Here is a 24,655-nt window from a genome sequence, read left to right as displayed (position 1 = left end):
TGTGTTTTTGAGACACGGCTAATCTACACAGCATCAGATGTGCTGTGTACTGGCTAACAGGATTACAACTCCACTTGTTTACAAGACAGAAAAACAGGTAAGCAAGATGGTCTGAGAAGTGACGTTGTTTGGGCATGAGAATGAAACAAGCTGGCCAGGACATCCCCCTCTCAGCCACTGCTGGTGACAGCGGTCAGCAGCTGGGGGTAGCGATAAGACCGCACAGAGAGGCGACTAGCCAGGGGCATTAGGACTAGAAACACGGACAGTCTGGGGACTACTCGGGAGTCCTGGGCTGGAAAGGCAACACTGTGTGGGCCTCAGAGCTCTGACATGTGGTGGCACCACACCGTGCCGTTCTCAAGAGAAGGGACATCTGCTCCCACCACCGCTGGGCACTCCTCCGCGTGCCAGACACGGGTCCTGGAGGGACACCCTTCGGAGCAGCCGGCCTGCAGGCCACCAGCAACGCTGCTGTTCCCTAGCAACGAGGGGCTCCCACCCTGCGCCTGGCAGCGGGGGTCAGTGCGTGGCTGGGAAACACCGTCTCTTCCTGGGACCTATCCTACATCAGTTCACCTGCACTGCACGCTGGACAGTTCCTCTCATCCCTCCAGGCCTGGAGAACCGGGTCACCTCTGGCCACTGTCTGCGAGTATGCATGTAACAGGATCCGTTGTCCTGGCCCCTGTTGGCTTGCGACATGTGCGCAGTGAACCCATGTTAAATAAATGGCTGGCAAAGCCAAACTCAGTCTCTTGAGTCCAAAACAAGAAACAGAACAGAATGCCTAGGTCTTACATGGAATTTCAGACATGAAATCTATCTGGGGTGTAAAGAGAGTATCAGGCCTAAATGAGAAGTCTGATTTTCAAACCGACAGAAAATAACTCAATGTTCCTGTCTCTGTATCTGGGGCAAAATATAGACTTTAAAAAAATGTTACCCTCATATTCAACAGTCATCTCTGTATTGCACTATTGGGAACATTCGCTGTACAGGGTTCCCAAAGACAAGGACAGACTGAGGGTACACGCCTCCCCTGAGGGGCGGGGCCTGAGCGCCCATCTGTTCTGACCCCACCCCGGACAGGACAAGGACCTGCTATGGGAAATACGGTAAGTGCGGCCCTCTGTGCGGCCTAGTTTTCACTGAAGTGTCCTGACTTTGTGATGAATTCTCTCAAAACCTTACCCCCAGGACTGATAGAAAGAAACACGCTTTCCCCTGTAAACCGGAAATCAGAAATCTGTTACGGAGAACGTAGTGCTATATCTTGGTTGAAAGGGCCAAGCCGCGCTGACTGTTAAGGAAGGTGATCCAGGAGCATGCTGGCGAGCCACAGGCTCTTCCACAAAACGTGGAGACGCTGTCCTCATACATCTCAGAAAGCTTCCCACCCAAGAGGCTAAGAGCCCTGAGGAAAATGTTTCAGACAGCGATGCTCCATCAGTGAGCATTCATGGGGCGGGGGGCGGGCACGCAGAGCCAGGGATGCGGCCAATACCAAGTCCTACAGACCTCGAGTGCCGGCTGGACACTCTTCCAGTCTTCAGAGCTAAACTGCTTACAGTCCTTCAACCACCTTTTAAATCTCCAGCGAACTTCTAACCCAGATACCAACTACACCGAGTGACACAGGACAGATCTACCGACTGCTGAAAACCACAGCACCACGGTCCCTGCAACAGAGGCTCAGGCACCCCACGGGCAGAAAGTTATCAAAACGAGGAGTACTTACTCAGACGGCATGCTTGTCATGACCAATGTTCTTGTTGGCTAAAGATTTCAAAAGAGAAGGAACAAAATTAAAAAAACAAAAACAAAAACAGTCAAAAATATAAAAAAATGTTTTCCCCACAGAAATAAACTTTAATACATTTTTTTGAAAAGTGACATCACTTAAAAGTAAACATTTAATCATATATCAGAGGAAAAAACCCTTCATATTCCTGGAAACAGCCCGGGAGATAGAAACTGAGATATTATCCTCAAACCAATCCAAAGTAAACCAGGATGTGAGGTGGGGGAGAAAAACAAAATCCCCCCAGTCCATCCCGTCAGTTAGCGGCAGACCAGTCCATCCCGTCAGTTAGCGGCAGACCAGTCCATCCCGTCAGTTAGCGGCAGACCCGCGGCATGCCCGCCACCTGTGCGTGGACTTCCAGGGTGGGGCGGGGGGGGGGCAGAAAAAACTCTTGTGCGCGGGCCCAGAGCCCCTAAGCACCACGTTCTTGCTTCAGACAAACACACATGAGCACACGTGTGCTTCTGCTGTGTGGACGCATCAAAGCCCTGAGCCCCAGGCACACGGAAGCACAGAGGCAGGACCGTGCATGTGCTGGTGGCTGCACTGTGAAGCCTTTATTTCATTTCTTTCAGTTACAGTTTACAGTACTTTCAATGTCCCCGTGCACTGGACTCAGGTATACACAGTACTGGTTAGCTACTCACAGACTTTACAGAATGTCCCCCCACCCCCGGTAACTCCTGTGCTGGCCTGGCACCCCCCACCCCCGGTAACTCCTGTGCTGGCCTGGCACCCCCCACCCCCGGTAACTCCTGTGCTGGCCTGGCACCCCCCACCCCCGATAACTCCTGTGCTGGCCTGGCACCCCCCAGCCCCGGTAACTCCTGTGCTGGCCTGGCACCCCCCACCCCCGATAACTCCTGTGCTGGCCTGGCACCCCCCACCCCCGGTAACTCCTGTGCTGGCCTGGCACCCCCCACCCCCGATAACTCCTGTGCTGGCCTGGCACCCCCCACCCCCGGTAACTCCTGTGCTGGCCTGGCACCCCCCACCCCCGGTAACTCCTGTGCTGGCCTGGCACCCCCCACCCCCGATAACTCCTGTGCTGGCCTGGCACCCCCCAGCCCCGGTAACTCCTGTGCTGGCCTGGCACCCCCCACCCCCGGTAACTCCTGTGCTGGCCTGGCACCCCCCCACCCCCGGTAACTCCTGTGCTGGCCTGGCACCCCCCACCCCCGGTAACTCCTGTGCTGGCCTGGCACCACACGAGCTCTTACAGTATCATCGACTATGTTCCCTATGCTTGGTTTTTTTAAGTTAAAACTTTAAAATACTCCTTTTACTTACACAATATATGCATGCCTAAAATAACCAAAAAATTAAAGGCTCTGGAAATATATCATTAGATATCTAAATTCCCTGGTAATTCTACCAGCCAGAAAATTATGACTGTTGAGTAATTTGGTATACATTCCGTCAAATGTTCTTTCTATGCTCTAATTAAAACAAAAACAAAAACAAACTCGTTACTCATATACTTTGAGACTCGCAGGATACACCAATGGCAACCAGCTGGGCAGCACGACCACCAGCTGACCAGGGCTCCTTCCTCGTGTCTGGGCTGGTCCCCGCTGCACACGCACACGGACACATCTCCTCGGACACATCCAGGGAAGCCAGAGGGAGCAGGAGGAAGTGATGTGAACCAGAAAGACAAGGAAGAACGCAGAGAAGCTGCCGACTCTCCGTTACCCCTCAGAGGGCTCGCTGGGTAACAGGTGCGGCACAGCGCCTGGGTCGGGCCTGGACACGGGCCTAGAAAGATTCTGTCCGAACCCTAACTCCATTCTTCAATAGCACCCTTGACTGAAAGCTACACAGGCCCAGGGACGTGGCCAGCTCCCAAGCATACCCAGGAGGAGCCCCTTGCACGCGTGCGCCTTCTGCCGTGGGGCCAGCCACCAGCCCACAGCGTGGCTCCGGGGCGGGGGCGGAAGCGGACCGGAAGGAAAGGCCTCACTTCGACAAGGCCAGGCTCCCGTGCTCGGCTTGACCCTTGGACCGCTGTCCTTCAGCGGCACCCGCGCCTGGGCACACCTTCCACTGGCTCCCGGCGTGGATCCACGGGCCTTCACTGACTCTGCTTTCCCCTGTGAGTTTCCCTCTAGCTGGCTTTCACTGCGTGCCACTAGTGGACGAGCAAAGCAGACCTCGTAGACACTGTGGGTTCTGCTCCAGACACGGCAAGAGCAGCAGTGAGTGCTGCCCAGGGAACAGGACAGCTCTCCGCAGCTGGACGGGAGCGAGCGTTATGCAGTTTGCAACAACCCGCGGCTGCTGCTCTTCAGCACAGGATGGGAGTTCCAGAAAGCTGAGGTTTAATCAAGAACTGCACACTCTGTAACATATGTAAATGTCTAACCCAGGGGTCCCCAAACTCCGGCCCCCTGAGGCCATTTATCCGGCCCCTGCCGCACTTCCGGAAGGGGCACCTCTTTCATTGGTGGTCAGCGAGAGGAGCATAGTTCCCACTGAAATACTGGTCAGTTTGTTGATTTAAATGTACTTGTTCTTTATTTTAAATATTGTATTTGTTCCCGTTTTGTTTTTTTACTTTAAAATAAGATGTGTGCACTGTGCATAGGGATTTGTTCACAGTTTTTTTATAGTCCGGCCCTCCAATGGTCTGAGGGACAGTGAACTGACCCCCTGTGTAAAAAGTTTGTACTTTTGGATGATGCTTCAACCAACTGAGCTATCCAGCCAGGGCTTATGTGTAAAAAGTTTGGAGACCCCTGGGCTAACCAAAATGCCGAGCACCTGAAACCAATGTAACGCTGTATGCCAACTGTAACTGAAAAATTAAAAAAAAGATATACTGTATAAAAGTTTGGTAAATGTGAAAAAAAAGCACCCAGATTTAAAAAAAAAAGCTGCATTTTTCGAACAAGGGCAGCCAACTTGATAGACTTTTAGAGAAAGGCTGAGAGAGCTCTCTCGGCAACGTGTAAGCTGAGAGGGAAGAGACTTCCTAGTTCCAACGGGAAGGGAGAAACGTATCGGGTGTCTGTGTGTGTGTGTGTGTGACAGAGACAGAGACGGAGAGAGGGACAGATAGGGACAAACAGGAAGGGAGAGAGATGAGAAGCATCAATTCTTCGTTGCAGCACCTTAGTTCATTGATTGCTTTTTCATACGTGCCTTGATCGGGGGGCTACAGCAGACCAAGTGACTCCTTGCTCAAGCCAGCAACTTCAGGGTTTCGAACCTGGGTCCTCTGAATCCCAGTCCACTGTGCCACCGCCTGGTCAGGCCAGAAACGTCCTTCACTTATGTTTGTTATGGGTTTAATTACATTCATCAGACAGAAGATCTCAGAAGCAGAACCCTTTATCTTACTACCGGTAGTGTATGAATCCCCCACCGTCACTGCTCACAGCTTCTCACATGGTTAAGCATCTCAAGGTCTCTGCTACAGGGAGTGCCCAGGACAGAAGGCGGAAGAACAGCCCTTCTGTTTCCACCATTGCTCACTGCGGGCTCCGCCCCTCAAAGGAAAAGCAGGTGCCCAAAGACAGCCCGAGGCACCAAAGGCAACCTGAGCCGACGGGCAAGGCGCTCCCGGGAAATAACCCACTGACCAGAGAAAACAGTCCACTGGGAGGAAACATGGTCCTGAATTTTAGCAAAAGCATGTTTCTGGAAGTTCTAAAGTATCAGAGGAAAGGGGAGGCGGAGGAGAGAGAGAGAGGGACCAGGAATATTTGGAAGACTGCCTAGTTAACATTGTTCTAGGAAGATCAAAGGTAGGTCAAATTAAACACATGCACTTGTTTTATTAGTGATAACAGAGAACCGATTTAAAAATAAAACATTCTTTGACATGTTTTGGGTTTGGGTAACCATGCCGTTGGTAAACAGTGAACCTGCTTTTCCGTAAAAGAAACCGAACTAAGGAGACAACCCACACGTTCGCAAAGTTGCTGATTTGTCTCCACTGCTCAGCTAAGCCCACCGGGTGCGCAGCACGGCCAGAGTCGTGTGTGGATGGGCTCTGAGCACACAGAAAATAGCCGAGAGAAAATCAAACTTGGCAAACGGGGTGGCCTGGAGAACAGCTCCAAGTCACCTCCCGAGGAGACCGTTATCTACACGTCATTTAAAGTGTCTTCAGAAAAATTCAACCTAGCGACCCACGAGACTCTATAAAATAAGCTCACTATATGTATCCTTCATATGGTACCCCCCCTTTTTGAATTTGATCAATTCTGTGCTCAAAAGCTGGTTCAGGCCCTGGCCGGTTGACTCAGTGGTAGAGCATCGGCCTCGTGTGCAGAAGTCCTGGGTTCGATTCCCGGCCAGGGCACACAGGAGAAGTGCCCATCTGCTTCTCCACCCCTCCCCACCTCCTTCCTCTCTGTCTCTCTCTTCCCCTCCCGCAGCCAAGGAGGCTCCATTGGAGCAAAGATGGCCTGGGCGCTGGGGATGGCTCCTTGGCCTCTGCCCTAGGCGATGGAGTGGCTCTGGTCACAACAGAGTGACGCCCTGGAGGGGCAGAGCGTCGCCCCTGGTGGGTGTGCCAGGTGGATCCTGATCGGGCGCATGCGGGAGTCTGTCTGACTGTCTCTCCCCGTTTCCAGCTTCAGAAAAATACAAAAAAAAAAAAAAAAAAAAAAAAAAAATAGCTGGTTTACTGCAGAAAACTGGGGAAAACATTTAACTTTCTCATATTATCCTTTTTGTAACTTAACTGTCCTTCCTTTATAGCTTTCTCGTTTTCATTAAGAGAATTACAGGACTCAATATACAGGTTGCTTTTCCTGAGATATGTAACTTTCTAAATTTTCTCAATACAATAAAGTAAGACATAAGCATCAGTTTTGAATACTCATACATAGGATAAAGATTAATTTTTATAATCAAAAAAGCTAAGTGAAGAGAAAATGTGCATCCAAGTTGTTCATCGTTAATACCCAAGCTGTTCTTTAAACATGCACAGGGGTCACCTCACAGAGGATGCTTTACGTAGCAGACCTAGGGTGATACACACACCTTCTCCTGGCTCTGAATGCACGGGGTCTGGAAGCAATGTGTTGTACTAGCAACCAGCATACTGCTATGGACTGAATGTCTGTGTCCCCCGAATTCATATACGAAACCTAACAGCAATATGATGGTATTCAGAGGTAGGGCCTGTGAGAGATCATTAGGGTCACGAGGGTGGAGTTCTGCTAAATAAGATTTGTGCCCGTAAAAGAGACCAGAGCGCCCCTTCCCCCTTCCCCTAGGTAAGGACTCAGCGAGCAGCTTCTGTCTATGAGCCGCAAAGCAAACCTGCCTCCTCCAAGATGGGCTGAAATCAACGTGCTTTCTGTAAGCCCAGCTCTGTGTGCTTCTTCCACAGCAGCCGAATAGACTGAGAGGAGCTCTGGTGCCAGACCTTGTTTTTATTTCATTCACTCATTTATTTATTCATTAATGTGTGTGCACCCCTGGGAAGTTGTAGGTATCACCATTCAAGTCTCTCTTTTGTTTTTTGTTTTTTTTTGAGAGAGAGAGAGCAACAGGGACAGACAGGAAGGGAGAGAGATGAGAAGTATCAACTCATACTTGCAGCACCTTAGTTGTTCATTGATTGCTTCTTGTACGTGCCTTGACCAGGGGGCTCCAGCCAAGCCAGTGACCTCTTGCTCAAGCCAGCGACCTTGGGCTCAAGATGACAAGCCTACACTCAAGCTGGTGACCTTGGGGTTTTGAATCAGGGACCTCAGCATTCCAGGTCGAAGCTCTACCCACAGGGCTACCTTGTCCAGCCCAGAGTTTGTTTTAACACAGTCCATTCTCCACTCCACAAAACGGTCCCAAGGAGCAATGGGCCAGGGAAGCAAGTCACCGTGAGCCCGGAGCACCCTCTAGAGAAGAGGGCGTGCTCACAGACAGGGCTGTATCGGAAGACAGCATGGAGAGGCGCCCACTGGCTGAGTCTAGGACGATGGCAGCCTCTTCCTCCCTAAACAGATGACAGTGATGGGCTCGAACCTCGAACAGGAGCTGGGAGGGCACAGGGCAGGGGGCCGAGGGGGGCTGCCCAGTACGGAGGGGCCAGAGCAGAGGGGGGCCTCATGGTCTACAGTCTATCGCTTGAACAAGGCCTGTAGTAACGGCTCGCTGCTTCTGAGCTGCGGTCTCATCTGTCACTGGTCTTCCACCACCCCCCCATAAGCTGTTTCTAAGCTACTGAGGGACCTGAGTTAACACCCAGGCCGAGGGGGGCTGCCCAGTGCGGAGGGGCCAGAGCGGAGGGGGGCCTCATGGTCTATAGTCTATCGCTTGAACAAGGCCTGTAGTAACGGCTCGCTGCTTCTGAGCTGCAGTCTCATCTGTCACTGGTCTTCCCACCCCCCCCCAATAAGCTGTTTCTAAGCTACTGAGGAACCCTGAGTTAACACCCAGGTATTTGCACTCCTGCATATTATCTGGGAAGGCTCACTCTGCACACAAGCACAGGCAGCTGGGCGGGCAGCAGGAGAGGCTGAGGCCGGAGGAGACAGCACTGCGGGCCCAGGGAGACCACCCACGGCAGAGTCCAGCCCGCTGGACAACACGGGCAGCTGGGCATGTCTCTATGCACACGTCCATCACCGCTCAGGGACACAGACGGAACGGCCTGTCCTGGTGTCTCCCGGGGGGGTGGAAACAAGCTGTAAGGTTTGCACCCCACTCGTGGTCCCTGGCCCATCCTCAGCTGTGCAGTCCCGGTCACAGCAGCCAGAGCAGAGCCCCGCGGAGCAGGACAGCATCGCTTCCCAGGCTGTCCAAGCGAGAGGGCACGCTCCCCGGAAACCCCTCCGCACTTCCCTCCGCGTCTCACTGGGCAGAGCGAGTCATACCCAGACTAATGACCGAGGAGAGGAGAAGGACCACGAGGAGCTTGGACAGAGGGTCTGAGGACAGTGGCTGGGGCGGGGACAGGGGCAGGGGGACGAGGGTTACAGGAGACCAAGTGTTTCTACCCGGAGGCCCAGGACTGCAGACTTTTACTCATCTACGTGTAGTTCCCTTGCTCCGTATGAATCTGTGTGGTTGGTTAGCAACATAAAGATTCAGGTTTGTGACTTCAGCTAGCTATTACTTTGTTTGAGCTCCTGCATGCCTGAAACATTCGTCTGATATTTCTGTAGCGTATACAGTTCCTACCTTCCCCGAAGGGTCTAGTGAGGGCCCAGACCCCGGGAACCGGCACTGGGACAGCTCACAGCTGGGTCCCACCTCTCCCGGGGGCTGCTTGTCCCAGCAGAGCACGGACAGACTTCAGGTCCCCTCTCTGTGCCCCAGGACGTGCCCGGTGGGGAGCCCACCCGACCCCCCCAGCGCAGCGCACACTGGACCCGCGCTGAGGCACACGTGTGTACATACGGTGTGCAAGCGCAGGCGCTCCGCCCTGCACGGAGCCGACTCACGGAGGAAGAGCGCGGCTCTCTACACCCTTTCCCCATGTTTTCTATGTAAACGTTTCCCACACATCCCCGGAGAAAAACAACCGGCTGGCGAGCTGAAAGCCATTGTCTCTGAGAGGGACTGCATTCTCAGGTGGCTTCACAGCATTCCATCTGCTGGGGACTCAACACCTGTCACAACGAGCACATCCCCCACTCGGCCAACTCGGGACACCACACAGTGATCACCAGAGCAGTCACAGATCAGTCACCTGTCTCAGAACCCAGGGCCCTTCAACCTCTGTGAGCTCACCTAGCGATCACGTGTGCTCACGGGCCCTGCACGGGACGCAGCCTGCAGCCCGGGAATTAGGACACTTACAAAGGTGTCACCCTCCAGGAAGGGTGGCGAGTCCCCTACGCGCGTCACAACAACAAACCGTGCTGAACTGTTGAGAAACAAAACAAATGTCACCTGTGATGTGGGTGAGTCACAGCTATTCCAACGTGAGAGCTAAACCGGAAACCAAAGCCACGCACTCACGGGCTTCAGCAGGACAGGGCCTGAGGGCAGAGGGCCCCGGTCACGGAAAGCACGTTCGGGAGATACTAGCACCCCCACAAAGCACCCGTTCAGGACCTTGCAGAGGAGAGAAGACATCAGGGAGAATCATCAATGTTTTAACCCTCTGAGTAGTGCGTTTCTTGTTAAGCCTTTGAGGACGTACATGAATGTCTGTGCTACTCAAAGGGTTAATAAAGGGCTCAAATACTCTATTTTCTTTACTCTAGAAGGCTTCTATCTGGTCCCAACCCCGCTCCCTCTCCCGGGACCCTCGCTGGCCTGCGCGCACTGTCCTCGTGCTAGGCCTCCCGAGTCCTCGCCTACCTCGGGATTTCTCTTCCGTCCACCGCTGGGACCTCCCGTCTCCTGCCCTGCAAGGCTCCTCTTAGGAGAAACCAAACCGGATGAGCTGTAGTTCCACCTCCACTGCCCCTCGGCCCACGCACAGTGGAGCTCCTGAAGTATGCTCTCAGCATCTCTGTGTGACAGCAAAATAGGAAACTCAGTCCACAAGGAGGACACAGTGGGAGGGAGTGGCTGCCGTCAGCAGTACCAGTAGCAGGCAGCACGTCACACGCAGCTCGCATCCTCCCGCAGACCGCAGCGATTTCAGACGGTTCTAACACATCCGAGAACAGAACCAGTAGCAGGCAGCACGTCACACGCAGCTCGCATCCTCCCGCAGACCGCAGCGATTTCAGACGGTTCTAACACATCCGAGGAGAACAGTACCAGTAGCAGGCAGCACGTCACACGCAGCTCGCATCCTCCCGCAGACCGCAGCGATTTCAGACGGTTCTAACACATCCGAGGAGAACAGAACCAGTAGCAGGCAGCACGTCACACGCAGCTCGCATCCTCCCGCAGACCGCAGCGATTTCAGACGGTTCTAACACATCCGAGGAGAACAGTACCAGTAGCAGGCAACACGTCACATGCAGCTCGCATCCTCCCGCAGACCGCAGCGATTTCACATGGTTCTAACACATCCGAGGAGAACAGTACCAGTAGCAGGCAGCACGTCACACGCAGCTCGCATCCTCCCGCAGACCGCAGCGATTTCACATGGTTCTAACACATCCGAGGAGAACAGTACCAGTAGCAGGCAACGCGTCACACACAGCTCGCATCCTCCCGCAGACCGCAGCGATTTCACATGGTTCTAACACATCCGAGGAGAACAGTACCAGTAGCAGGCAACGCGTCACACACAGCTCGCATCCTCCCGCAGACCGCGGCGATTCCAGACGGTTCTAACACATCCGAGGAGAAGACACCGAGGAGACGACCAGCACTGAAGCGTGCTTCCTTTCTTCTGATCTGCTCCGTCTCTCTCCTGCGATGAGCCAGAGGCCGCTCATGAAGAAGCCCGGGATCCCACAGCCCACAACAGACGGCCGTGAAAGCCGTGTAGCCTGGAGCTTCTCTAATCGCAGCCAGTAGGACGGAGGAGCATGCTGCTTGCCCAGGAAGACAGGTTCCCGCTGCTTCGCCGGAGCAGCCGAGCCAGCCGCCTCTCTGCCACCACCGCCGCCACCGCCGCCGCCCTCCTGTCCTGTGACGTGTGCCTGGGGCAGTGTCCCCACCGCCTGGGCGGGGCTGAGCTACATCACACTTCCCGCCCCACAGACACTGAGCACAACACAGGGAGTGGCTCACTTTAAGTTTAAGTCACAGGATAGATGGTGAAGAATCAAAAGTTGTAAAGCCTCCTACCACGGTTACCATAAGCCTGCGGTGACAGGAACCAGTGCCTTGTTAGAGACCAGCTGGCTCCTGTCCGACGCAGGAAGGGCGGGCATCCCGCCCGAGGGCCAGAGCCAACACTGCCACTCCCAGGGCTGAGGGTCCAGTGTGACCTCTCCCTCATGAAAGTGGGCTCTCCACCTCCCACCCACTGCGTGTGTGCTCAGATCACAGAGGGACACTTTCCGGCACAGCCAACACTCAAGCTTGGGAGGAGCCCTGAGCCTCTTCACAATCAAGGGCCACGCTGGGCAGCGCTGGACGGAGAGAGCCTGTCCCACCTGTAGGAGCCCTGTCCTGAACGGGACCACTCTCCGTGTCCGGGACAGGGGGGCCACACTCTTCACGTCTCATCCACCTGGAGTTGGCCCCCACGCCACAGCCACAGTGGAATGCGTCACGCCTTCACACACCAACCTCTCGGGTTCTTGCTTTCTTTGCTTCCTCCGGAGGTCCAACGTGGTCCTTACAGCCTTTCCGAGGGCCTTCCGGAACTCCACACCTTGCTGGTCCGTTTTCAACACCTACAACCCAAGTGAATGGAAGATGAGTTAGCACTTCCCATAGACCGAATAACAATGCCACTGAAGCAAACAGAAATTTCAAAATAAAGTCAAACTTGATCCATGCATGCTGGGTCCGTGAAGGCCTAAGCCTTTTTTTCTTTAAGGCCTAAGCCTTTTATACGAGCCCTGCCTAGTTCCTGCTCTCTCAGGCCTATCTGGTACTCCCCTGGAGTCCACGCCAATGTTCCATGCAACTGACCCGACGCAGGGCTCAGAAACACGCGAGCCTGTCAGGGAACAAGGTACTTCTCCAGTATCCCATCGGATCGCGAGAGCGGCTGCTTGCAGCTCACGCACGACTCCAACCCCAATGCTGTGACTTCTGTGGGATGGTCCCAGCCCTGCCGTCCAGGGACGGCAGTTCTCTGCTGGAGGATGGGAGGAATCTCTGTGTTGGGTCCATGTGATCAAGCCTTCAGTACAGAGACCCTAGGTTTCGCTCGGCAACCGACATGTGAAGATTCCACTGCCCACAACCTCCACCTGTCACCAGCCTCCTACCATGCAGACCCATGAAGACCCGCCCCCAGGGACCAGTGGCTTCATCAGAGACTGGACAGTGCAGACCCTGAGCCACCTGCACCACATGTGAGTTTATTCGTGCTCCTGCTCTCTTTCCTCCCCAAACAGTCCATCCGCCTCCTGCCGGAACGGGCTGTTCCTCTGAAGGAGGACCAAGAGTAGACGCCGCCCCTGTCTGGTCCCAGCCCAGAGGACACGCATGTCCAGCCACAGCTGACCCAACACCCACCCTCATCACCCATTCAGTGGTGGACGCTCTCATCAACGACCACCGAACGATGGCGGGGCGCTGCAGAGGCACGTGCCCTCTCCCGGCGCCCACAGCCCAACACTAGACCCACAGCGAACAAAAGGCAAGAATAACACAAGAACCAGGAGAAACTAACAGTCCTGTCACGCAGGAATGACTGCTTTGCAGACACATCTGACGAAACAGGCCGCTCCCGTAAAAGTACAATGAAGCCTGCCGGGCCGACTCTTCTCTCGGGCGGCCCCTGGGCGGCCCGACTCCTCTGGCCGCGCACCTGCCCCGCTTCCTCTGCGGCCGGCCCCCGGCCCCGGCTGGGCTGAGCGATGCTGAAGTCCAGATGGGGAAGAGAGAAACGCCGGAGAGTCCAGTTTTCAACAGAAGCAACTCAGCGAGGAACGGGGGTGGACCCGCGGTCAGGAGCACGTGGGTCAGCCGGCAGGAGCACGCGGGCAGCGGCCCGTCAAGAGCACGTGAGCAAGCGGTCAGGAGCACGTGCCCATGCCGACAGGAGGAGGGGCGGGGTCAGAGGCCCGCTCCGCGCACGCGCACTGCACTCTCCTGTCCATGGCTGGGCCTCGCTGCACTTGTCAGCCGCTGAACGTGGGAAGATGCCGCGGGCCACAAGGGTTCAAGCGGCTGCGCTGCGCTTCGCATCAGGGGAAGGCCGGCCCCGAGGGCCGCACCTGCCTCTGCCCCTGGCTGACCAAGTTTTCTGCTGGGAACAGGCAGAAAACTTGCACACTGGTGAAGAGGCTGGAAAACGCAGTTTAGTCGGAGAGCCTTTGTTGTTGTTGCTGCTGCTAAAATGATTTTAATTATTGCAATGTTCAGTTTTTTTAATACACAAAGTTTTAAAACCTGGAAAAAAGGAAAGTTTTAACTTTTTCAAAAAACAGAGTTCTAGAGAAGTAAAAAGAAAATTCAGAACAATGGTGAAATATTTTCTCGAATTCAAACCGTTATCTGCAACTTGGGTCCTAAAAATGTCAGGTTCTGGACCACCTATATAAGCCTCGTACTGGACCTGGACCACTCCCGAGACCCACACTCTCTCCTCAGCAAGCTTCAGTGTCTGACTTTTATTCACGTTCCTCCCCGTCCTTCCTCACCCCAGGTGGCACCCAACCCCAGGGACAGCCCCCGCAAGGTGCAGGTGGGCGGGCATTCTGCAGCCGACAGTCTGTTCTAAGATCCAGCTACACTAGATTCCTCACTTCCACTCATTTTGAAGGTAAGATTGTCTATCTCAGTCATATCTCTCTCTCTCTCTCTACTCATCCATGCTTTACTGTCTCCTACATTCAACATCACTTTTGGAGAACCCCTGGCCCCCAGGGCAGGCCATGGATGTGATCTGTTTGTCACTTGTGAGCTCTAAGATGAAAAGTAACACGTCTATGTCAGTTTTTCCAAGGGCGGAACCCTAAAAAACTCATTTCCCCATGTCTCCTCCAGCCCCCCATTTCCTACAGCCAAGACACAGAAGAACAATGCTACTGCCAATAACAATGCACTAAGCAGTTAGTATTTCTTCATACAAAACCCTCGATAGATCATCTATATCAAAGGCCAAAAAGGCTTCTGAAGACTGACTTAAGAATACTTACCGTATTTTTCGCTCCATAAGACGCACCAAGGGTTTTAAAAAGGAAAATAAGAAAAAAAATATTCTGAACCAAACGGTGTGTTAAATATTTAATAAAATATACCACAATAATATTTCAACAATGTAAACTCAACAGCAGTATTAACAACCATTAGCACTGTTATTAACAAATAAGAAGAGATTTTAATGTTCAAATACTCTTCTAGTTGTCCGGGAATCTCAGGAACTCATCACCGCTAGTGTCAGAATTTAAGAAGCTCAGTTGCTCACAATCACTGGTATCACTTTCTTCGCTATTTTCATATAAGATACCATCTTCAGTGCCATCTAAGGCATTTCTAATGCCACATTTTTTGAATGACCGTATCACCGGTTACATTCTTCCCTGACTGCCATGATGTTTTCACCCATGCACAGACTTGAGTGGTAGTGGGTCTCTTCATTCGTCCAGGTGGTGTCAGATCATGATTACCAACCAGCAGCCATCCATTGGTTCCACTCTTCTCGCATAAAGACTAAACGGTTTGCTGATGGAAACATTGAGAGGTTGCAACTGGCTGGTAAGACCCCCAGGAATTACAGCTAATGAGTCTTCACTTTTTTAGTTTTTTTTGTGTTTGTGGTTTCACTAATATGTGCTCTAAACTGGTCAAGCACTAATAGGGCAGATTTTTTCAGAAGCCCTATAATAGGACGTTTGGACCAAACTTTTTCAGTCCACACTCTCCATTTTCGTCCATCCATCCTTTCTCATGAACCCCCCTGCTGTGCACTAGGGAAAGTCCAGTTATTTTTTACTCTAATGTCACTACACAGGTAAACTACCTGGATTGCAGCTGGAACAAACTGATGGAGATGAGGGGCACAGCCTGCTCCGTCTGCCGCAGCTTTGCCTGTGCTCGCACTGGCTTGCCAGCTTGCTGCATACGCCTCACACCCTTGGACCCTCTCCCACCTGCAGGCCAGCCAATGAGATGCTATTAGCCTGGCAACAAGTGACGTCAGCACTTCACGCAGACCTCCAGCAGCGGCAGCGCAACCCTGCCCCGCTGCAGCGCGCCTCTCACGTCTGCCCGCACGAGGCCAGATGAATGCGCCCACACAACGTCGCTGGCCTTCCCTCCTGTGCTGCACGCAACCGTGGAGACGAGAACCAGGAGGTCACTGAGCAGATGCCGGGGTTCCGCACGCTGCCGTGATGGGTATGATTACACCCCCGCTGGCACTCATTCTACATGTTTACCAGCGCAGTGCCCCGCAGCAGCTAAAAACAAGTGAACATTCACTCCAAATGGAAGAAGCAAGGGCATTTTCTCTTTCACTGTCAGGGAAGAAAAAGTGTATCTTATGGAGCGAAAAATACGGTGGTGTTGCCCTGGCCAGCAGTGCAGTGGACAGAGCATCACCCTGGAGCGCAGCGGTCACGGGCTCAGTCTTGGGGATGCCAGCTCAGCCCATGAGGCCATGGCTTCGAGCTCCAGTCAAAGCACACACAGGAAGCAATCAATAGCACAACTAAGTGGAACAGTGAGCTGATACTTCTCCTCTCCCTTCCCTTCCCCCATCTCAAAACAGAATCTGTAATTTCAACATATATAAAAAACATATACAAAGTGTTAACATTATCCCAATAGAAAGTTTCTGCTGAGTCCTTAAAAGCTGAATAATGAATTATTTAAAAATAACATAAAATGTAGAATCTTAAGACTACGGAAAGCCCTGTAAAAGATACACTTTTAGGATTTGGGGTATGCATAAGTTACAAGCAAAACTCAGGTAATATTTATCTGACAAATATCAAGTTCACTTTGTTAAATAAAAACAAAAATCTAATCAAGATCTTCAAAAGATGTGGCATCTGGCCCTGGCTGGTTGGCTCAGTGGTAGAGTGTTGGCCCAGCGTGTGGATGTCCCAGGTTTGATTCCCAGTCAGGGCACACAGAAGAAGGACCCATCTGCTTCTCTCCCCTCCCCCTCTCACTTCTCTCCTCTCCTCCTGCAGCCATGGCTCAATTGGAATGAGTTGGCCCTGGGCACTGAGGACGGCTCCATGAACTCTGCCTCAGGTGCTTAAAAAATGGCTCCAGTTGCAACAAAGCAGGGGCCCCAGATGGGCAAAGCATCGCCCCCTGGTGGGCATGCTGGGTGGATCCTAGTCAGGGCACATGCAGAAGTCTGTCTCTGCCTCCCCTCCTCTCACCAAAAAAAAAAAAGATTTACCATCTTTTCCTTTATGATCATTATAGACATAACTAAAATATGGATTTTAAATACGTAAATTCATTTTAAATCTCTATAGCAGCAGTTCTCAACCTGTGGGTCGTGACCCCAGTGGGGGTCGCGACCCACAGGTTGAGAACTGCTGCTCTATAGAGTTTTGCATTAAGAGTAAACTCTGTTTCTGGGATTCTCTGACTTTGAATATGGATCTTGGCTTTAGCTTCCTACTTGTCTAATCTCAGGGAGAGGGAGACCTTCCCTTCAGGGAACAGACCAGCAGGTTCTGGGGAAGAGGGCCAAGCAACGCTCTTCTGAATACACGTGTGTACTTCTTGAACTGTCAGTAGTGCAATGATTACCCTCAGCCTCAGAGTCGCTGCTGGGCTGGCCTCTGCACTGTCCAGCGAGCGCCTTCTGCCTCAGGACACTTGAACAGAGAATTCCAGCAGTTCCAGGCTCCCTCCTCCACCACACCGAGGTCTGTGACCCGTGTTATCTCTCCGAGCAGCACCTCCCCCTTGCTGACCGCCTACACTCATGTGGCCTTTGCCATCACACATTGCTCAGGGCCCCACGTCGTGCTCACGCTCCCCGTCTGCCTCCCCCACTGGACCGGAACCTCTGCGAGGGCTGCACGCTCCCCGTCTGCCTCCCCCACTGGACCGGAACCTCTGCGAGGGCTGCACGCTCCCCGTCTGCCTCCCCCACTGGACCGGAACCTCTGCGAGGGCTGCACGCTCCCCGTCTGCCTCCCCCACTGGACCGGAACCTCTCCGAGGGCTGCACGCTCCCCGTCTGCCTCCCTCACTGGACTGGAACCTCTCCAAGGAGGGCTGCACACCGTCTCCCTCCCTGCCACTGGACCAGAACCTCTGCGAGGGCTGCACGCTCCCCGTCTGCCTCCCCCACTGGACCAGAACCTCTCCGAGGCCTGCACGCTCCCCGTCTGTCTCCCTCACTGGACCGGAACCTCTCCGAGGGCTGCACGCTCCCCCTCTGGCTCCCCTACTGGACCAGAACCTCTCCGAGGGCTGCACGCCGTCTCCCTCCCTGCCACTGGACCAGAACCTCTGCGAGGGCTGCGCGCTCCCCGTCTGCCTCCCCCACTGGACCAGAACCTCTGCGAGGGCTGCACGCTCCCCGTCTGCCTCCCCACTGGACCGGAACCTCTCCGAGGGCTGCATGCTCCCCGTCTGCCTCCCCCACTGGACCAGAACCTCTCCGAGGGCTGCACGCTCCCCATCTGCCTCCCCCACTGGACCAGAACCTCTCCGAGGGCTGCACGCTCCCCGTCTGCCTCCCTCACTGGACCAGAACCTCTCCGAGGGCTGCACGCCGTCTCCCTCCCTGCCACTGGACCAGAACCTCTGCGAGGGCTGCACGCTCCCCGTCTGCCTCCCCCACTGGACCAGAACCTCTCCGAGGGCTGCACGCTCCCCGTCTGCCTCCCCCACTGGACCAGAACCTCTCCGAGGGCTGCATGCCGCCTCCCTCCCTGCCACTGGACCAGACCTCTTCGAGGGCTGCGCGCTCCCGGTCTGCCTCTCCACTGGACCAGAACCTCTGCGAGGGCTGCACGCTCCCCGTCTGCCTCCCCCACTGGACCGGAACCTCTACGAGGGCTGCACGCCACCTCCCTCCCTGCCACCCCCCTGGAAACCAGTGGCTGCCTGGACACCACACGTGTACAGCAAACAGTTGTATTAAAACCTTTTACAAGGAAAAAAGTACTGGTTAATACAATTTCAAAGATTACAACTTAAAAAAATAACAGAATGGGAAGTTTCGCCCTCCGTTCCTGTTCTCCTGACGTCTGTTACTGAGTCTCTCTCCTGCCCCTGCCATATCTACCAGTAGCAGTGACAGGGGCGACGGGGAAGCACGAGCTGGAGCCAGGTGCCAGGGAGACGTTTATTTCGGCACCGGGAACCGGAGCGCACAGCCAGGGGCACAGAGCAGCCCTGCCACCACAGCCAGCACCTGTGGGGGGTGAGCAGACGGCAGGCCCAGGCTTTACACTCTGGTCAGTTCCGGGGCGGGGCGGGGCGGGGCGGGACGCCACTGGGCTGGTGATGAACCAGGAGCACATCCTGGGGCTTGGTTCCATCACTACAGAGCAAGGTTTAGATTTATACCAGACAATATGAAGGTCTCTTTTGTCCTAAAATGCAATGATTTCTGCCCCTCTGGAATGACAGGGGACTCTAGAAGATATCCTTATGTCTGTTTCCAGCTGAGTCAAATCTAGTCACACCAGGGACCCTGCTTGCACCCCACTGTGATCGCTCAAGCCAGAGGCCTGGCCTGGCCCTCCCCCTTGACTACTTGCCCCTGACCGCAGGGGGCTGTGGCCACTGGGGTGAGTCCCAGGCGGGCCGTGCCCTCTCCCATGGACCCCCGGGGCACACCCCGTCTCTGCCGCCAGCTTGTCTTCCACGCACTTCATGTTTGCAGGCCATCAAATAAATGGTGCTCAAACGCTTTAGCACCCCAGATAAAAACTGAGGAAGAGAATGAGAATGTTAGCTTTGAGAATATTCTTAACTACCGAAACGATTCTCGACATCTAGTGTTTTAAATAAACTTCAGAGTCAAAACAATTTTAAAATAAATATTTTGAAAACACATACTAAGCCTACTGGGATACAAAACATAGTTTCTTGTCAAATGTCATATATTTTCAGGAAACTAAAACATAAAAATTAGATTAGAAATACACAAAATTCTTTTTGTGAGACAATTTGGGGAAGGTTATTTATATCCATGGAAAAGATACGCAATAAATCTCGATTATTTCAACCCCCATAACTTTTCCATCTGTAAAGGGTGGTTAGGACCAGCCTAGGTGTGAAGAATGACAAAGAGAACCTTGGTCTCAGTGAAGAGTTGGCCACTCTTTAGTAAAGACAGTGGAAGTTCGAGATCTCTGCATTTGATTGCTGAAACCTATTTGTGCTTAAAAACAGACCGTGCAAAATGTTTTCCAATTTCGCTACCTTTGCCACACAGTTTATTAATATGATTACAATTAATTTACAGACTGGAATCAATTTATTTAAATGAGATACTTAAAGTGAAATAAATAAAAGTCAAGCAAGGCCTGCTACAATGAACTTCTCAACTAAGGAAAAATGTTAAATACTTCTTTATAACAGTGCCCAAAGTTTCTTCAAAATAAATACTAAAATATTTCCATTCACTTTTTTCATACCTTCCCTTTTCTTGATAGAATCAATGAGCTACACTCCCCTAAGTTCCCTTCTGAAATGAACAGCCTCACTGTCAGGAACTACAATTTGAAAATCAATCCTGTCTTCATGTGCCTCTTCCCCCGAGAACCGTGCTACAGCGGACGCCACCGGAACAAAGACACGTGCTCACTGTGGGCGTCACGCGTGCTCACATGTGCTCAGTGTCACGTCGACGCTTCCTCACGAGAGAAAGCAAAGGCTCGGAGAAGGTAAACAGCAGCAGCTCTGACCTAGGGACTCCACGGGCCGGTGAGCCATCTTTCTCTAAAGAATTCATCACTGGAAAATGGCAAGCCCACATTCTTTAAAATTAGAAAAAATAAAAGATACAAAGAAACAGTTGAAAATTATGGAAAGGCTGTGAGGTGAGAGGGGGCTGCAGCGCCCCGGCCCCGGGAACCAGGACGTGGGGAGGCCTGGGCCCCTCCAGCCCTCCAGCTCAGCCCCTCTGCTCATTCTCCCACATGCTGACCTACAAGGCTTGGCTCAGAACCCCTCCGAGATTTACCTGCTGGAGCGCTCCGCTCTCTAGAAGGGGTGTCCTCTCTCTGCACACTCCCCACGTCCGCAGGTCCCCGTGTCTCTGCACTGCCTCCCTCAGGGGGAGTGACATCGCCAGCATGTCCCCAGCCTGCCTGCTCTTCCCCAGGTGAGAGGCCAGTGTCCACATGGGGGAAGTCACGTCCAGATCCGCCCTGAGCAGCAGCCAGCGGACAGCACCCTGGCCTGTCCTCCTTAGCAGGGATCACCTCAAAGGTCACGTTCCCCAGAGGTGCCCCGGAGCCAGCACCGGGAGGCTTCTGAGGACTGGGCCTGCTGTCCGCTGTGACACGGGTCACATTCACTGCCCTGGGGCTCCTGCCAAGGCAGGAGAAGTCAGACATTCTTAAGACGTCGGCTCGCTCCCTCCAAGAAAGCGCCGCTCTGGTGCGGAGCGTAGCAGGGCTCCAGGACGACCGACCCCCCAGGAGCAGGCTCTCAGAGGTCCTTTCCTGGAGGTTCTCGGGGGAAAAGTAGTCGTCGTACGGGGATGCCCCCGGGTCGGGGGTCTCTGGCACCAAGCTGGCTGGGAGCCGCGGCTGCCGGGGCTCGCTGGACTGGCTGCAGTGCCTCTGCCTTTTCCCTCGCCCCTCCGCGGGCGAGCGCACGTGCTGGGACTGCGTCCTCCTCTTTGCGGAGGAGCACCCGGGCCTGGAGTGTCCCCGAGGCTGGCCCTGCGCTGCAGGTAATGGAGAGGGACTGCCCTGCGCTCCAGACGCTGCCGCTGCTCCCTCGGCCCACGGCTCGTCCTGAGTGGCCTCCTCCTCCGCCAGCCGGCCCGTGGGCTTCTGCAGCGTCACCAGGCCGAGGGGCCCTGGAGGGGGAGAGTGAGGGCTGCTCGTGTGCAACGCAGGTGCCGAAACCCACACGTCACCGTCCACGGGGTTGCTGGACCCCCCCGGCTTCCTCTCCGGACTCCCACACCTTGGGCTGCCATGACAACCGTCAGAACACAACTGCGGGCCACCAGCAAAGAAGTCGTCTGCAAAGCAGGAATAGGAAATTCACTTGTAAAAAGTGGTCGCAAGGACTATAAGTCTGAGTTGACCGACAAGTAATACCTTCCAAGCACAGTCATTAGTTGGAGGAGCTAATCCTGGTCACCCCAGTAGGTGTGGTGACATGTAAGTATGTCGCTAACCCTGTTCCTCCCACGCTCCTTGTATGCACTCTACACACTGTGAGCAAGCTTCCCGCGGCTCTTCTGCTCTCTGTACTGTGTGTTTCAACCACAAGGTTAGTTCATGCAGGATTTAAAATAAAGTTTTTAAATGCGTAAATGACTCTGCCAGGAAAGCAAATGCCCGAGAGAGACCACAGGACCCAGAGCGAGGTTTAACCCCTCTAAGTATCACGTTATAATTTTATTACAACACCTAATCTCAGGGTGAAATTCATGAATTCTCGTTTTTAACTCATTGGATGAAACTCCAAATAAGAAAATCATAATATTCTTCAAGCTTAAATATATCACAGGAAATAACTTACTTGAACACAAAATATCATGTGAAATGTTCAAAGATGCTTCACGAGATGTAACTGTGGTGTCATATGACTTCTCTATCATCTGGGAAGCTGAAAACATAATCAAAACATTTCATTAGCTGTAAGTCTGACATTTTTTCATATGAAGCCAACAGAATGCCACTCTCACACATCACACACACATGTATGCCTTGTACTTCATGTTCCAGATGTGCTACAAAATGAGCAGAAAAAACGTACTCAGGTCTATTACACATGATAAGAGTCATAAACAGTAATGTCTAGGACACACATTGTAGAAAAGGTCCAGCCCGCTGGATAAGGACAATGAGAAGGGCCCGTGAGGGCCGGCGTGCCCGGGCCATGGCCACCGGACCACGCTCAGGCCAACACAGGCAAGCAGGCGGTTCGGTCAGTCTCCTTCCTGTCCAACAGCCCAGGTTTTTCCTTTTGGGCACCTTCATGGTCACCCACAGCACAGCAGGGCTTCCACCAGGCTCCTGCAGACTCCTGGAGATGTCCACAAACACTGCGGAATGTCACAGGTCGAGACTGGGGTGGGGAAGGGAGCTACGCTTCTGGCACCTAATGGGTAGAGGCCAGAGATGCCGCAAAATGTCCTACCAATCCCAGGACAGCACCCGAACAGAGAGTGACCAGCACAAAGTGTCAACAGTGCTATGGCTGAGAAGCTCCAAAGGTTTCAGAGAAGACACCCAGGTCACGTTGTCACTGACCTGACAAATAAGGTCGTAAGTACTACCTTCTAAGGCTGAGCACACTACAGACCAGGAAGAAAGAAACATTCTGGTCTCCTAACCACAGATGTTTTTAAAAGAGAAGCAGAAGGACTGAGAATACACCCCAAGATCAGGAAGGGAAGCTCAGAGACATGTTCACTGTTGAACTCGGAGCTGTGCTAGAGGCCCTCGAGTGGCAGTGCACCGCACAGTAATGGAGCAACGCGTAAGGCCAACACGGGGGTAAATGTAACTGCAGGCTGGGAGTGTCAGAATGGCACTCACCCGGACACTGCTCGTGACCTATCCGGGTCGCCACGGTCAGCCTCCTCTCAGCAGCCCCCCCCCTACTGGAATGGCCAGACACCCTGGCAAAAACTACATTTCATCTGGCTCGAGTCTCCTGTGGGCCACCTGTATTTGGTTTTCCACTTCCCAGGCTAGAAATAACGCAATCCCCAAGCTCAGTCACCCTGGGTGCCACTGGTCACCAGGCAAATTAAATTGGATGTATGAACACAAACTCAACACTCCATTGTATCTTTTGGCTTATCTAAAGTAGTTTTTATGCCCTGTAGCTCTTTGGCCATACATGGTTACACTTAAGCTTATCACCAGGAATAGCCATAGGGCTGAGTTCTGACCCACAGGCGTTGGCATCAGTGTTGGCTAGGACTTCTGGGCAGGCTTGTCCTAGGAAGTGGGCTGAGCGGGAGGCACCTGCATTTGCAGAGGAGCTAGCACCACAGACAGCAGAGCAGAGAGAGGGGCCGGGCTGTGCAAGCACTGTGGATGCCACCCGTGACCTCCACGCTGACCTGTCTCTCATGACAGAGAAAGGAAGGCCTCTGGTCTTGTGTTCACCTGTAGTAGGAAGCCTAAACTAACCTTACCTGATAGCAGCACCCACTGCATATCATACATAAATATAAATTCAAGACCTTAAAAATCTAACAAAATAGAAGAAGATAGAGAACAATTTAAAACCCCCTGGTAGAGTTTTAATCCCAGATGCCACCAGAAAAAGATGACAGCTCCGTCTCCATTAGACTAACGTTTCAGTTGCACAAAAGCTGCTGCATGTGACATGACAAGAAATTCTGAGTTATCTATCAGTAGTGCACTTGCTGAGAGCCCGTGACACGTGCTCACTGCGGCAAGGGGACAGGGCACCGCCAAGTGTGCAGGACAGAGCTCCACAGACAGGGAAAGAAGTTCACACGGACCTGGACAGAGAGGCGGAACTCCAGGGCATCGTGAGGAGCGCCGAGTGTGCAGGACAGAGCTCCACAGACAGGGAAAGAAGTTCACACGGATCTGGACAGAGAGGCAGAACTCCAGGGCATCATGAGGAGCGCCGAGTGTGCAGGACAGAGCTCCACAGACAGGGAAAGAAGTTCACACGGACCTGGACAGAGAGGCGGAACTCCAGGGCATCATGAGGAGCGCCGAGTGTGCAGGACAGAGCTCCACAGACAGGGAAAGAAGTTCACACGGATCTGGACAGAGAGGCGGAACGCCAGGGCATCATGAGGAGTGCCGAGTGTGCAGGACAGGGCTCCACAGACAGGGAAAGAAGTTCACATGGATCCGGACAGAGAGGTGGAACTCTAGGGCATCATGAGGAGCGCCGAGTGTGCAGGACAGAGCTCCACAGACAGGGAAAGAAGTTCACACGGATCAGGACAGAGAGGTGGAACTCCAGGGCATCGTGAGGAGCACCGAGTGTGCAGGACAGAGCTCCACAGACAGGGAAAGAAGTTCACACGGATCAGGACAGAGAGGTGGAACTCCAGGGCATCGTGAGGAGCACCGAGTGTGCAGGACAGAGCTCCACAGACAGGGAAAGAAGTTCACACGGACCTGGACAGAGAGGCGGAACTCCAGGGCATCATGAGGAGCGCCGAGTGTGCAGGACAGAGCTCCACAGACAGGGAAAGAAGTTCACATGGATCAGGACAGGCATCGTGACGAGCAC

General features: G+C 53.4%; 1 protein-coding gene and 1 non-coding gene across 4 annotated transcripts in view; one reads left to right on the top strand and one right to left on the bottom strand.

The window, feature by feature from the left end:
* MCPH1 (microcephalin 1) overlaps positions 1-24,655 on the bottom strand; it is a 209,931-nt gene that overhangs the window by 147,004 nt on the left and 38,272 nt on the right. For 2 of the 3 annotated variants that reach the window (XM_066234640.1, XM_066234643.1), the window contains exons 7-10: positions 21,941-22,027; positions 20,421-21,434; positions 11,915-12,021; positions 1,742-1,779 (exon numbers count right to left, since the gene is read on the bottom strand). In XM_066234640.1, the coding sequence (XP_066090737.1) occupies positions 1,742-1,779; positions 11,915-12,021; positions 20,421-21,434; positions 21,941-22,027 (1,246 nt within the window). The remainder of the gene's footprint in view (positions 1-1,741; positions 1,780-11,914; positions 12,022-20,420; positions 21,435-21,940; positions 22,028-24,655) is intronic. The other variant, XM_066234641.1, reaches the window with a different exon arrangement.
* Positions 6,041-6,116, top strand: TRNAT-CGU (transfer RNA threonine (anticodon CGU)). The gene has a single exon. It is a non-coding gene; the product is annotated as a tRNA-Thr (tRNA).

The sequence above is a fragment of the Saccopteryx bilineata genome, chromosome 6, assembly GCF_036850765.1.
Source record: "Saccopteryx bilineata isolate mSacBil1 chromosome 6, mSacBil1_pri_phased_curated, whole genome shotgun sequence".
Classification (NCBI taxonomy): Eukaryota; Metazoa; Chordata; class Mammalia; order Chiroptera; family Emballonuridae; genus Saccopteryx; species Saccopteryx bilineata.
This window is presented reverse-complemented; position numbering and strand designations above follow the sequence as displayed.